The sequence below is a fragment of the Psittacula echo genome (genome assembly GCF_963264785.1).
Source record: "Psittacula echo genome assembly, chromosome: 6".
NCBI lineage: Eukaryota > Metazoa > Chordata > Aves > Psittaciformes > Psittacidae > Psittacula > Psittacula echo.
This window is the reverse complement of record NC_137743.1, coordinates 18203674-18218412: the sequence shown is the minus strand read 5'-3', so window position 1 is coordinate 18218412 and position 14739 is coordinate 18203674. Positions and strand designations below refer to the sequence as shown.

The 14739-nt window shown below is 36.2% G+C and overlaps 1 protein-coding gene across 1 annotated transcript in view; it reads left to right on the top strand.

Moving 5' to 3' along the window:
• MYOF (myoferlin) overlaps window positions 1-14739 on the top strand; it is a gene marked incomplete at both ends in the record, with an annotated part of 72748 nt that overhangs the window by 15682 nt on the left and 42327 nt on the right. Inside the window, 10 exons of the mRNA XM_080621481.1 lie at window positions 2859-2967; window positions 4264-4348; window positions 7073-7233; window positions 7749-7877; window positions 9354-9416; window positions 9529-9579; window positions 11154-11184; window positions 11660-11775; window positions 12950-13076; window positions 14316-14419. Of these exons, the coding sequence (XP_080477607.1) occupies window positions 2859-2967; window positions 4264-4348; window positions 7073-7233; window positions 7749-7877; window positions 9354-9416; window positions 9529-9579; window positions 11154-11184; window positions 11660-11775; window positions 12950-13076; window positions 14316-14419 (976 nt within the window). The remainder of the gene's footprint in view (window positions 1-2858; window positions 2968-4263; window positions 4349-7072; window positions 7234-7748; window positions 7878-9353; window positions 9417-9528; window positions 9580-11153; window positions 11185-11659; window positions 11776-12949; window positions 13077-14315; window positions 14420-14739) is intronic.

Below are 14739 nucleotides of genomic sequence, written 5' to 3'. Positions count from 1 at the left end.
GCTGCTGCTATCTGAGTTAGCTGATTTGGGCTTACTTGACTTAGGCCAAAGATTAGAGACCTGAGAGAAAACAGCTTTATCCAAGACCTGTACGAGTGACAAAGATGAGATGTAGTGATGACCTTCAGGCATTCCTTGTTACTTTTGAAAATAATACCTTAGCCATTGAATAGCTGTGTGATCAAAACCAGGCTGGATGTGATCCTGGACGACCTATTCTAGCTGACTAGCAGAGGGGTTGGGCTGGATGATCAAGTGGTCCCTTCCAGGCTCATCAGTTCTGTGGTTCTCCTAAGGGACAGGTGAAATATTCCTAATCCAGCTAACAGGACCACTCTGGGGGAGGCAAAAGACTAACTGCTTAAAGTTCAGAATTTAGCTAAGGGTTAGAAGTAGGTTAAGATAGTGTATAGGCTGCATGTTAGGTTTTTTGCTCTTGCGGAAGTGGAAAAAGACTGGAGAGAATTGTTGCCCAGCCTGTTAAAGGAGGGGGGAAAAAAGGACATCGAAGGCAACTGGTAGCAAGCGGTCTGTATAGATAGGTAGACTCCCTCTTCAGTCCTTGGAAGGTGACCAGAATTTTAAAACCGATTACTACTCATTCAAATGTGTGCACAGTTATGATCTGCACAGGACAGATGAGGATGTAAAAATGGAAATTTATGCTGGAAAACTTCAAAAGCACTACTGTTGAACAGCTGTTTTTGAGTTAATGTCACCAAATCACAGGGCGTGGTGAACAGTCATCCAGAAATGATTGAAACAGTCATCTTGCTGAAGCAGTCATCCAGATGATTTGAGACTGAGTGACTTCTGAACTGAAGTTCTTTTTGATATTTATGTAAGTCACTTGAACTCATATCAAATCAAAATAGCATATCTACAAAGTTTTTCTATAAATATAAGTAGGAAAATATTTTCTTTGCCTTTCTCTGTAATTGGATTTAGCCTAGGTGGTTTTGGGTAGTCTTGTTGCATTTTTCTCTTCTATGTGTTATGGTTTACACTATGATAACTCAAAATATGTACATTTCTCTCTCAATTGAAAAGGCATAGTTATGGTTGAAGAATTTTGGGAAAATAAGAATATTTTGAATTGCTTAAAGCTTAGAATTTGGCTAGGGGTCAGAAGTAAGTTAAGATAGTGTTTCACTAAAGCTGAGACATGCATGGAGTCAGTGTTTCAGCTAACGTCCAGCTCTGTGCAAGAATTTGTAAGAAGTGAAGATGTACCTAAGGTTAATCTAATGCTCACTGAAATAGCTAGGTGTATTTCCATAGTTTTTTAAAGAGCACTGGATCAAGACTGTAATAGTGAATCCAAGTGTCTGTTCAGTAAAGGAAGGAGAGCCAGTTGTTAGAAATGGCATCAGAGTTTCGGTTATGATCATCTTAAGTTTAAAACAGCTTCATGCTGCAGCATGGCCTAATCTTAAAATGCTTTTCACACGTTAGCCCATCCTCTGTATGTGATGAATATGAGGCATAGATGAAATATTATTATCCTCTGGCAATTTGGAGAGCAGAAGTGAAAGGCTTGAGAGTGAGTCAAAAGTATCAAAAAGACAAATGGGATTGGAGGAGTGAGATGAACTGGGAAAGAGGAGTTGTCTGAGGAGGTGATGGCACCAAATTCTAACAGATCATTCAAACAGTGTAATTATTTTTTGTGCACAGCTTAATGAAAGTTTTAATATGTGATACCTGGAATGCATATATGCAGGAAATTAATGTTTTAGACTTACCTATCCTAATGTACTTTGCAAAAAGTAAATTATGTTCTCATGATGTATCAGCTGAGAGCAGCTATAATAATACTCTTGCTCCATGTCAAAAAATACCTTTGCTTCCTTAGCTTCTCCGTGAAAAAGCACTGTAATCATTTCAAAGGGACCTCAGTTGTCTGTGTACAGATCCTTTTTCCACTTTGGCAGCAAAGCTGGTATTTTGTTTGTAAAACATGTTCTTTGTAATATTTACAGGGTGAAACTGTCTTAGGTTTTTTTGATTAGCAAAAATCTCAGTTATGCCAATAACCCACTTCAGTATAGGAATAAACTGTTATTACATACTGCGGGAATGAAATACAATGCCAGATATCATAAGACCAATACCACACTGTTAGAAACTGTGCCTAAAAGAAGTTTCAAAGGTTAAAAGTGCATGCAGTTTTCACTTTTTTGAGGAGAATGGGGGTGTGACAGATACATTCCCAAAGAAGGCAGAAGTAGCTGAGGAGGGTCTACCACATAATGTCAATTCTATGGGCAGCCTCCTCAGTAGGCCTCTCCAGAGCCGTATTGAAACATCCTGGGAATTTAGAGGCAAGGAGAGGAACATATTCCCAAATGTAAAGTATGAGCCACAAGATTAATTTTGTGAATCCTATACTAAGCACATTGATTGGTTGAGTTTGTTCTTTTTCATTGTTTTCATTACAGAGATGTGTTATGCCTTTTTGTGAGGACAGGCATATAGGGAAAGAAATCAATTACATCAGTTAGTTTACCAGTAAGAATTCCATGGGTGAAATGAGTGATGTGGCTGTTGAAAGTTACACAGATTATTTTCAAAAATGCACATAAAATTTATTGAAATTTAGAGGTTTAACCTCTTTTTAGTTAAAGCTGTGTCTTCTATAGAGAACACTAGCACACTGAAGTGCGATGAAAGAGAAAATACAAATTAGCAGTACACAGTAATTAGCTAACATTTGCAATGACCTTTTGTTGTGATCTTGGGTTTTCAAGTCATGGCTGGAGTTATTTGGTTGACTAACAGACACTAGCCAAAGACAAAAGATAACTTCTGTTCAATGTATACGTGCATTCTAATAATGATTTTTTACTTCATTTCAGATTAATTGGCAGTGCATCTGTAGCACTTAAGGATCTTGTAGGCAACCAAAGCAGATCTTTTCCCTTCAAATTCATACCTCTGCTAAATGAAAGAGGACAAGAAACTGGAGTGAGTAGCTTACATTTCCTTATTTTACTGTATTCTTGATCAAAATTCATCAGCAATAGGGCTAATAGTAAACCAAAAATATTTTCAAGTTATATTTACTTTATAAATTAAATGCTTGGAATTTTGTAGCAAAATCTTCAGACAGAGAAAATTTGTAACAGGATATAATTATGTCCATGTCATCTGCGTTTGTTTAATAGCCTTTCAGTTAGATAAATTGTTTTCTGTGTACGTATTATGTATTTCTATATGTGTGTTATAAATATTATGGGCCACAGAGTATGCATGGAAATCAGCCAGATGTTGAAAAAGAGCATTTTTCTTAGGTACCAGGTGGAGTTCCCATATATGCTTTTTTGTTGTATTCTAATAGCCAGCTATGTTATAGGACTGATTCTAGAAAGCAAATAATTGTGTATATGTTCACTGCCAGCTTAGTTCAGAAAGTTACACAAGAACTTGTTTAACTTGGTGTAACACCTTTTTAAATTTAACAGAGTTACTAACTGGTTATTAATTAAGTAGTTTCTAGAACTGGGACCTTTCTGTGTTTGTGCAGTCTCGCTGTTAAGCCACTTCGTATTGCATTCTAGTACACTCAACAATAAGAGGCTTTAAGGGTAATTTCAGTATCTCAGCAGCAGCAGTTTAATATCATGGTTACTTGGTCACAGGCTTTTTTTGCTGACTTCTCATGTTACTGTGGCAACTAGGAAAATAATGGTTTGCTCAATAATGGAAAACCACAGGCAAGCACAAAAAGGACAATTCTATAATTAGAATGGAAAATGACTTAGTGTTTTTCTTCCATGATGGAGGTAAGAACAAGCAATTAGAAGAGCCAGATAGGAAATTGATTATGATTCAGACTTGAGCCAGATAGGAGAATTTAGTTATGGTTCACATCACTCAGATCACTGCCTTTGGTTTTCCATCTGCAAATTTAGGATGTCACTTAGTCTGCCATGAATATTGTGGAACTAAATAAATGAACATTTGTAGAACATCTTATATACTTGTATTCTGACAGATTTTTTTACATATAGACACAGTGATTCCATTTTTTAGATATTATTTTAGAGCCTATTCCATTAACTGCAAATTGTGTAATCTTTATTGCGTTTATTTATATATAGCTTAATAACAGTTTATTAATTTTCTAATAGCTGAAATGTTATTATAAACAGTGCTGTGACTATGAATAGCTAATTGTTCATGTACAGTGTTAGAACAACTTACTGCTCTAAGTCAGTTGTAACTACTGTGTGTTACATAAAAACCCCTGTGTATTTATAGGCAACAATTGACTTGGTAGTAGGATATGAGCCACCAGTTGGACCAACAAATCCAAATGACCCAGGAGGGTCCAATATACAAGAAGGTATTTCAATCTTTTCTTAGAACATTATGGTTAAAAGATCATGGAGACATTAAAGATAAGGCAAGAAATTGATTCAACAGCATTGTTCATCAGGAAAAAATGTAACCAAAAGTAAGCATGTCAAGACTGCCAGATAGTGATTTTAAAGAAATTAAGGATGATTCAGAACTGCAGCTAGGAAGAAAATTTCCTAGGCAGTTCCTGACATTAAAGGGGTTTTAGCATAATTTTCTCCAACAGAATCAGGTTACAAAAGAATGATGTTGCTTAAATGCTCTTCAAAATGGCTTTTGTTCAGGAAACAAAGGGTTTTGAATGCTGAAAGGAACAGCAGTTACCTGCTGTAATGCTTGGTCTAACCAAAAAAGCATGTTTTTGGAAGAATTTTTCTGTTACTTTGAATGTCAGGGAGCTTTGTGAAATGATTTTCTTAAATTTTTAAACTTTTTTTTTTTTCCCTGTAGAATAAGTAAGTTTTTAAAGACACTGTTGTACCTTATACCATGCTTGGTGTTTGACTAGCCTGTGCAATATTGTGATCAGTAGGTAATATACTTTGATCTCCATATATCATATTAACCAGGCTTTTGCTAAGAGTGTTTTTGAAATCCTGTTTTTCCAGACTCTTGAAAGAACTGTGAAGGTGTTTTGCAGCTTACAATTACCATAATATCATAGAATCATAGAATAGTTAGGGTTGGAAAGGACCTTAAGGTCATCTAGTTCCAACCCCCCTGCCATGGGCAGGAACACCCCACGCTAAACCATGTCACCCAAGGCCTCATCCAACCTGGCCTTGAACACCGCCAAGGATGGAGCATTCACAACCTCCCTGGGCAACCCATTCCAGTGCCTCACCACCCTCACAGTAAAGAATTTCTTCCTTATCCAGGCTGTGTTTGTGCAAAAAGAAGTCAATGTAATAAATGTTACATGTTTGAGGATAAATAAATCACTTTGACCATTATCTGCTGATAGATGCTAACATAAGAAGGGAAAAATTGAAATGAGGAGTCTTCTGGGGGGGGAAATTTTGATTGTACCGACTTCACTGAGATCTGTTCTTGGGGAGTGGAAGGATAGGTAATGCAAACACAAAAGCTCTGTTAAATTACTACACTTCAAAATAATTTTACATAAATGTGGACTTGAAGGCTAAAAGTGCAAATTGACTTATATGATCATTTTGATAGCTTTTAAAAAATGTACTAGAAGGTAATACAGGTAAAGACAGAGATGGCAGGTTCTTAGCTAGTATCCAGCAACTGCAGGAAAATTATGTCATTGCAAATTATCAAACACATCTTAGTTTCCCATGAAATTAAATCATCTCCCCAGCTGAGATTGCTACAGCTTGGTTTCAGAAATTTGAAATTAAGTGCTAAGTCAGGGTGTGTCATCAATCAGTTGCCCAGATCCATCACAGCAGATGGATTTTGAGAGACATGAAAGAGGTGGGGTCTTTGTGATCATAAAATACATGGTATGTTTATCTCTGTGGTTTCATATGTCTCTTAGAGGGATCACTGAGGACTTCATTATGCAAAGTGATCATCACCCTGTGTTGTCAAACTAATTCATAAAGTGAGCAGTCTGTTTATGCTAACCATCAGAGACATAGCTTGTCTTCCTGTAGATTTTACCATAGTCACCATCCTTCAGTTAAGAAAAAAAGCTGGAAACACTAGGAAGGGTCACACTTTTGTGGTCTAGATATTTACGGATCCTGTTTTGCAATACTGGAATCTCGCTGTATGATCCAGTATTGTAGTGTCATGTGGTTGTATAACAGTCTTCCACAGAGGTGATTTCAGAACTTTCGAAGAGGCTTACTAAGAAACTTTAACTTATTATTAAGTTAAATATATTAAATTAATTAGAATAATGGAATCATAGGGTTGGAAAGGACCTTATGATCATCTAGTTCCAACCCCCCTGCCATGGGCAGGGACACCTCACACTGAACCATGCCACCCAAGGCTCTGTCCAACCAGGCCTTGAACACCGCCAGGGATGGAACATTCACAGCTTCCCTGGGCAACTCATTCCAGTGCGTCACCACCCTCACAGTAAAGAATTTCTTCCTTATATCCAATCTAAACTTCCCCTGTTTAAGCTGTTACCCCTTGTCCTATCACTACAGTTAATATTATTGTTAATTATATTATTTAATTAATAATTTTAAGTTAAACATATTAAATATGTTCTATTTAACATATTATTTATGTTAAATGCAGTGGAGGAGGATTCAGACTTTTATTCTGTATAGCAAACTGAATGTCTTCATGTTCTCAAGATTCTGAAGTGAAAAAAAATGCTACGCTATAGCCTAGTCTTGCTTCTGGGAAACAGCTTCAACTGAAACAAAATTATTCACTTCTGGTGTATTGTGAACTAGTCTGGTGACATTTACAGCTGAAGTGTACTTTGTTAAAACTTCAATTGGTTTCTTCAGAAAAGTGCATGGGAATTGTATTAGATACTCTGCATCCTGAAGTGCAACAGATTTACAGTTAGTTTGCTTAGGATATACATTTGTTCATAAGCAGGCTAAAATGACTAGCTTTCAAAAGGAGTTGGAAGCATGTGGTTAGCAGAAAAAAATGTTGAAATGAGATAATAATACAGGTTTAGTGGAACTCTTGGGTATCAGATTCTTACTCCTGTAACTTTAACATCAGGCTGTACTGTTTATTAATTGCACTGGGTTTTTTACTGTATAAGATGGAGAAGAGGATGGAGGTTATGAAGATGGCTTGGATGGTCCAGTTAGTAGTATCACACCAGCAGTTCCAAGTGGCACAAAGGAAGCTCAGCTAGCTAAACGTATCACCAAAGGAAAGAAAACACGGAGAATCCTTTCTAACAAACCACAAGATTTCCAGGTAGCAGATTTATTAAATGTTGCATGTTCGCTTTTCTTCCTGACATAGCATTGCTCCTTTCTCATAGCCTGAGCATACTTAATGTCAGATTATGCAAATCTAATGCACTGTAGAGACAGTAAGTCTCTTCATTTGAAAGCCTGTATTTGAAAAGTATCCTTCAAATTTGCCTGTTACAGAGATGTCCAATTTTGTACAGTTCTGACTGAAATCTAGATTAACCTAATTTATCGTATAGTTGTATAGATTTCAAACTACAATAGCAGCTTTAAAAATAAATAGTAAAAACAAGTTGAAAAAATTTACTGAAATAATTAACACCAAATTGTCTTGTGAAATTCAAGTAAAATTATACTTGCTATCATAATTAAGTTTGAAAAGTCAGCCCAGTCCATATCTGCCAGCTACTTCAGGTGTTGGCTAACTTTTTTGGTAGTATACTAAGAAATTGTTGATGATAGATAATATAGGGAGTGGATTAATACAACTATTTGACTTTTATATTTTTTTCGCAGATTCGTGTTAGAGTCATTGAAGGTCGTCAGTTACCTGGAAATAACATAAAACCAGTAGTCAAAGTTCATATTTGTGGTCAAACACATCGAACAAGAATCAAAAGAGGAAACAACCCATATTTTGATGAAGTGAGTGGCATAAAGACACTGTAGCCAAAATGTTGATGCTATTAAATGCTGAAAAATAGTTATTATAGCCTTTGTTGTGATCAGTGAATCAGAATTTGCTAATATTTAAGGGTACTTAAGGCTTATGCACATTTTGCAGTTTGCAGTCGCTTCGTTTATGTATTCACATCACTAAAACCACACCTCTGTCACTGACAGGCTTGGCAGATAAAGCTATCTAGAAGGAAGCCAGACTTCAGCTGAGACATAGGAATATGTTCTTTGATACGGTTGGCCATGTGACATAATAATGACTTTGAACGGTTGTGTGTAGGTTATAAAAGCAAAGAAAAAAAGAATTAGGAATCATTGTAGACCTCTATGTTCAGATGAGCTCTCAGTGCAATGCTTTGGGACAATAAGACTGCCAAGCAGAACCTGGAAATGTCATTGTCTTGCTACCTGTGATTTGTAGAAATACAACTAGATTTCTTTGTCCAGACAGGGATCTGTACATCAAACACACTGAAAGACAGATGAGAATTCAAAGCCATATAAGGAACATAAGAGTGATCCCATGTCTGGAAGATTAATGTTGCAAAGCTTAAGCTTAAAAGAGGGACTGTTGAGGGATAACTCTCATTGTCTGGACCTGTGTGGAAAATTCAGATGAGTTTGGAACTGGGTGGCAAGCATGTTTAATACATACAGGCAAAACCAAAGAAGATATAAAATTTGAGACTCAAACTAAGCTGTAGGTAGCAGCCAAGATTTATGAAAGAGTGGTAAAAAAAGCGAAGGGAGAAAACCGTTTGCACCTTACATTGAATCACTTCCTAGGCAGTCTTGCTATCCTGATTAGGCAAAACATGGAATAGGAGGGACTATGCTTATGTACTCTTCCCTTTTGTTGGCTAAAGTACTGGTTGGAGTATAGTGGTCTCAAACACCAAACTTAGTGAGGCAAATAGTATTAATTAAACAAACACACTAAATAGTATATTTAACTTCAGGCTGTCGAACTATCAGATTTATTTCTGTGGCCTTGAATTTCAAAGATGTAAATTATTAGAATCTATCACCAATAATCCTAAACAAGACCTTTTTAGACAGCTACAACAGAGATGGCTAGACAAGGATTTAATGTCCTGGAAAAGAAGCTACCTTCCCAAACTCGTTCTCCTGAGGAAAACGTGAAATGCAGAGCAAGCAGCAAGGGCAGTACTCAAAGTCTGCAGCACAGCTATGCCTACTGCATTCATTCAAATAGAAGTTGTGACTGTCTTTTGTCTATGTTGTACTGAGTTTATTTACTGAATTTAGTTTTTTATTCTGTGCTAACTTATCATATAATGTGTCCTGCAAGGAAGCAGGGTAAAAGTACTGTAGCAGGCATGCCTCACAAGCCTTTTAACATAATGTTTTTGCATTTTCTATTCAAAGAATTATGTGTTTGTCATTTTGAGACAGGATTTTTGTTTGTTTTTACCTTAACAGATATTCTTCTACAATGTCCACATGACTCCTTTAGAGTTGCTTGATGAAACTGTTAGCATTCGGGTAAGAAAAGATGGTGCATGTTCAAAAGGCTGCTGGATGCATATAGCATTGTCTGGCCATTTCACTATGATGTTTAGAAACATTCCTGTTTCATGCTTGTCTCTTTTTTTAGGTATATGATTCTTATTCTCTACGAGCAGACTGTCTAATGGGAGAATTTAAGGTGGGTGTGAAACTACCTCCATATTGTGACTAAGTTAAATAAAATGAGAGAAATTTTTTTTAAGTACTTGTTTTAAATGTTTAAATTTATGCTACCTTAGTACAGGCCAGAAAATTACCTGATGATGTCTTGCTTTTAATGCTAGAAGCCATTTGCTTAAAGCACTAGTAAACTGTTTTCTTATTTTAATAGATTATTGTTAAAGAATATTGTGTAGTTTATATACCAAGTTCTCTAACTTTCATCCAAGAAAGAAAAATATTTACCAAAAAGTAATTTTTTTTCCTTAAAAGGTAAGGTAATTATCTGATATGAGGTAGGGTTTGAGCAGACAATTCTACTAGATAGATAATAGGGATAATAGTGATATGTAAGGCAGCTTAAAGATATACACTCTTGAGTGATGTGGAAAGGTGTTCCTTTGATCATAAGTTTGTCAAGTAAAAAAGATGGCAGAAAAGTCACTTAGTTTGAGTAATTTCTGTGTTTCTGATGGTATCAGTGAGATTGTGTTTAATTTTTGTTATAGTCAATACTGGGAGGTAAACATCTGCCTATTGAAAGTATTCATAAAGCAGTACAGACAAAGAATTCATCTGATAATTGTAATGGCTACTGGGATCCCCTACATTTCTAGTATCAGTGCTGGCTGCATTTTCTGTTTGCTTATTTTGTACTGCTTAAATTCAGTAGGTCTCTCTAGACCAATTTTTCACAAAAATATGGAAGTATGGAAGAGTGCTCTTCTCTAAATGAAGCAGCAAACCTGGTTGCTTTTGCTTCTCACTGCTTATTATCTGTGTAATTTCTGGTGATTCAGACAGTGGTATATTGTTCTGTGGAGGACTGATCGTTCACTATGCAGGTGATGGCATGTCATTTACCTACTTTCTGTTCCTGCAGGCACACATTCCAGGAGAAAACCCCAAGGGTAATTCTGTCTAGAAAATCACCCTTTCAGACTTTACCTGCAAGGAGTACTAGCACCAATTGCCATGAGCAAACACACTTACCTTCCTGAACATGTCTGAAATCTGATGCAATGAATACAGTCATGGCATATGTGCAATCTTATCCAAATATGACACTGGGGGGGGGAAAAATTGCCATAATCTTCATAAAAGAAAGAGGAAATTATTCATTAAAAAAACAAGCTTCATTTCTGAAACTGAATGATGAGATGTTGAGCAGGAAATAGAAACAAAAGCATTCTGAAAAGCCTGTCTGAACATAAAATAAAGGGGGAATATAAGGAATTCAAGAAGCAGTAAGCTAGCCCCATCTTCTGTCTCTGATAAATGAAACAGTTGGAGGTCTGAGGAGAGATGAAAGTAGTTACAGCTGTTAGTTCTAATACAAATTTTCTTGGGTTTTCTTGGCCTCTCTATCCATTCAAAATCCCTCATTTTTCAATGTAAGGCATTTTCTCTTCTTCCAAGAATATGTTATGTAAACTTTCTTTTGTTTGTGACAAGAACAATATAGTAGCACTCATGGAAAACTTGAGGGGAGTTGTCCAGCATTTTTCTAATTTAGTATTTCTTCAGAGGTAATGCCTTTGATCTTTATTTCAGATTGACATTGGCTATGTTTATGATGAGCCTGGTAAGTAACAGTTACTTCAGAGTTTATTTCCTAGCTTGAAACTTGAAGTTGAAATATTTCATTAAATTTCTAGTGTAGAAGAAGAAAGTTAATGGAAAGTTATTTGTGATTGCTGCTGTAAGTATTATTTAAAAAAAAACATCAAACAATACATAATTCCTTTCAGTGGTTTCAGGATGAAGTACAGGCACTCAGAATTTGGATATTAGTTTTTGTATCAAAGACCTAAACTGTGAAAAATAATGCAAAAGTATTTTATAATTCTGTCCCTGAATTAGTATGCATTGGTTCGACATTTGAACACCATCAGATTTCTTGGTCTGAATGGCATTATTGAGACATGTACAGGACAGAAAAAAATCTCAATAATTAATTTCAGGATAAAGCATGCTTTTGGAATGGCTGACTTTTATTATTTCTGCCATTTTGTAGTGGATATTACTGGGGGTGGCTGGTGGTGTTTCTTTTATTTTAGGCCATGCAGTCATGAGAAAATGGCTTTTGCTGAGTGATCCTGAAGATACAAATTCAGGAGCTAAAGGCTATATGAAAGTCAGCATGTTTGTCCTGGGAACTGGAGATGAGCCACCAGTAAGTTTCATTTAAATGTTTTTCTTCCCCTCCCCACCCTACAGATATTTATTCATGTCCCCCCGACACTTTTTCAATATGTATAATTGACTCTGTGAGCAGTATTTAAAAGCAAGACAAGATTTACAAGTTGTTTCAAGGGCATCCAATACTAAGTGGCTAACTCAAAGCTTATCTTGTTATCCTGTCCAATTAAGCTAACTCTGGACCAGCTCTGGTTGTGTTGATCTATACGTCCTGGAAGAAGTAGAGATGTGTTAGCCTGGGATTGCATGCAAGCCAATATATAATTTTCCTTAGCATAGCTAATCAGGCTGAGCAACAAATTGATATCAGTTCCAGGACTAAGTCAGGAATGCCTCCACTATGTAGACAAGCCCAGATAGAAACCTGAGTACCAGAAAGCTTCTAATATTTGCCAGGTGAAAATCAGACCCATCCATAATTACAAATTAAGCACAAGTAACTTGATGCACGTGAAAGCAGTAGGTAGTTTTAACAATCCAGTCCTTAACTGTCTGCAGTTCTGTCAAGGTAAAAACAGACCCTCTTTTCTGTGTGATGCTTTTCTTACTTGACCATTGTCTGTCATGTAAGTTCAGCTGTTCTTTCTGCCTGAGGTTTTTGTGTACTGCTCCTCCTTAGTTAAGTACAGTATAGTCCCCAGAACCATGGAAGATCTTGTTTTATATTAACTCTTCCTTTCTGCTATCCTCATGATACTTGAAATCACAAGGATAAATCTTGTATTTCTATTTATTTTAAAAGGAGGAAGCAGTAAGTTCTGGTAAATTATATCAGAGTTGTATGCATCTTCTAATTGCAGTATGATGCCTTGCCACAATATTCATCTTAAGATGAGTATGGAAATTGCATGAAGTTGGTATTGTACAAATGCCAAAGTCGTCATCATCTGATGATGATGATTTGAAGTGTGATTACAATTGGCTCTTGCAATTGAGTACTTCAGAGATAAAAATGTAAGGAAAAGTGTTTAGGTAAAAATAATTTTTGTGGATTGATAATTTGATAACATCTCATTCTTTCTAATAAAACAGACAACAGTCTTTCTGAAGAGTATTGTGGGCATCAGTTTAACTAATCACCTTAATTTTATACATTACTCTATCTTCATTATATACCATACACTATGTACCACTGTATCTCCCAACAGGTTGAAAAAAGGGAAAGAGATAATGAAAGTGATGATGTGGAGAGCAACCTGTTATTACCTGCTGGAATTGCACTTCGATGGGTCACTTTCCTCCTCAAAATCTACAGAGCTGAGGACATTCCACAAAGTACCTAGCTTCTTACTACTGGTCCATTGATGCGTTTGATTACCATTAGAAATATTTGTGCTAGCTGTTCAGAAAAACTCCTTGAACATAAAACATCTTGAGTGTTTTATGTAGCCAATTTCAAGTCCTTTGGTAATGCTCAGTAAGTCTACTTAATTCTTGTAGTGGATAATGTAATGTGATACCCATTAAATTAGTCATGTTCATCTGTTGCTGAGTGGGCCATACGGCTTCTGGTAGAGGGAAAGGATAATCTTCATTATCCCTTCTCCAATCACAGAAGTTACATGCAAGTATTTGCAAGTAACTAATATTCAAGTACAGTTGATCTGCAGATGAGCTGGATGTTGTGTGCATGTCTAACTCAAGGATACAGTGCATGTATCAACATCCCAATCTCTGCCTACTTTCAAGAGGTAATCAGGCAGGTAGTTCCCTGCAACCCTCTTCCAAGGCTGTTTAGGTACTAGTAGATAAGCAGATTGCTGATCCCCTGAACCTTCTTTTTCCCAGCAATCCATTAACTCTTTATAGGTGCTCATAGCTGCAGCTGTTTTGCAATGAGGGAAGGGCCACAGGGCTGCTGAAATCAGTCAGGCACTGCTGTGATGGCCAAGCTAGTTCTGTATTGCCAGCAACCTACTCCTGAGTTGCCACAGGAAATAAGTATACTAGGAACTAGTTGTATACCAGAAAGCTAAATGCAGTTTGTGAGCTATAAATTGAGCACTTTAAGCTTAAATATACAGCCTTAAAGGACAGAGGAGCTTCTAAGCAGTTTGGCATTAATTTGTTTAGTGCAATTTTACTTATGTCAGCCTTATATTGCTGAGACAAAGGCTCTTTCATTATATGCCATATGTGTTTTTTGATAGAATATAGGTGGGTTTTATCTCTTCTTAGCATAATTACCTATATCTGTGACAACAAATGACAGTATCTACCGGTACATGCATAATGTTTTTCAAATACAATTATGACCTAAATTCAGGAGCACATAAGTACTCCTTATGATGTTTCAGATGTTTATATTCTTGAAATTGCTTCTAAGCTGAAATTCTCCATTTTTACCAACAACACTGTCCAGAATTCTGTTTATCAGATTAGATTTTACCTAGATTTGTAATCTGGTCGATTTTTGTGGGATTGCTATGGACAATTTTTTTTTTAGGATGAATAAATAAATAAAGTAATAATTAAAAAGCATAAACTTTAATGTCTTCTTTGACATCTTTCCAGTGGATGATGCTTTTTCACAGACTGTCAAGGAAATATTTGGAGGAGAAGCAGACAAGAAAAACCTGGTAGATCCATTTGTAGAAGTTTCTTTTGCTGGGAAAAAGGTAATCTAGTAAATATCTGAATCTTTGTATTCTAATCACAGTCCTGAGAACAGATTTCATATGCTCGTATAAATTTTTAAGTATACTGAAAATATGGAAATAACAGCATTAGCCCTAAGGTTTACTTTGTCAAATGAGGACAAAATGCAGGGCACTATAGTAGAATCGGGGTAAAGCTGATGACTAATAAAAGGAATGTATGACTAAATGCTGTGAACAGATGCAGGCCAGATTGCTTGCCTACCAGGTATTCTGATTGCTTTTAATACTGTTGATACAAATATTTCTGGACAGGTGAATTACATTTGTACATTTTATTA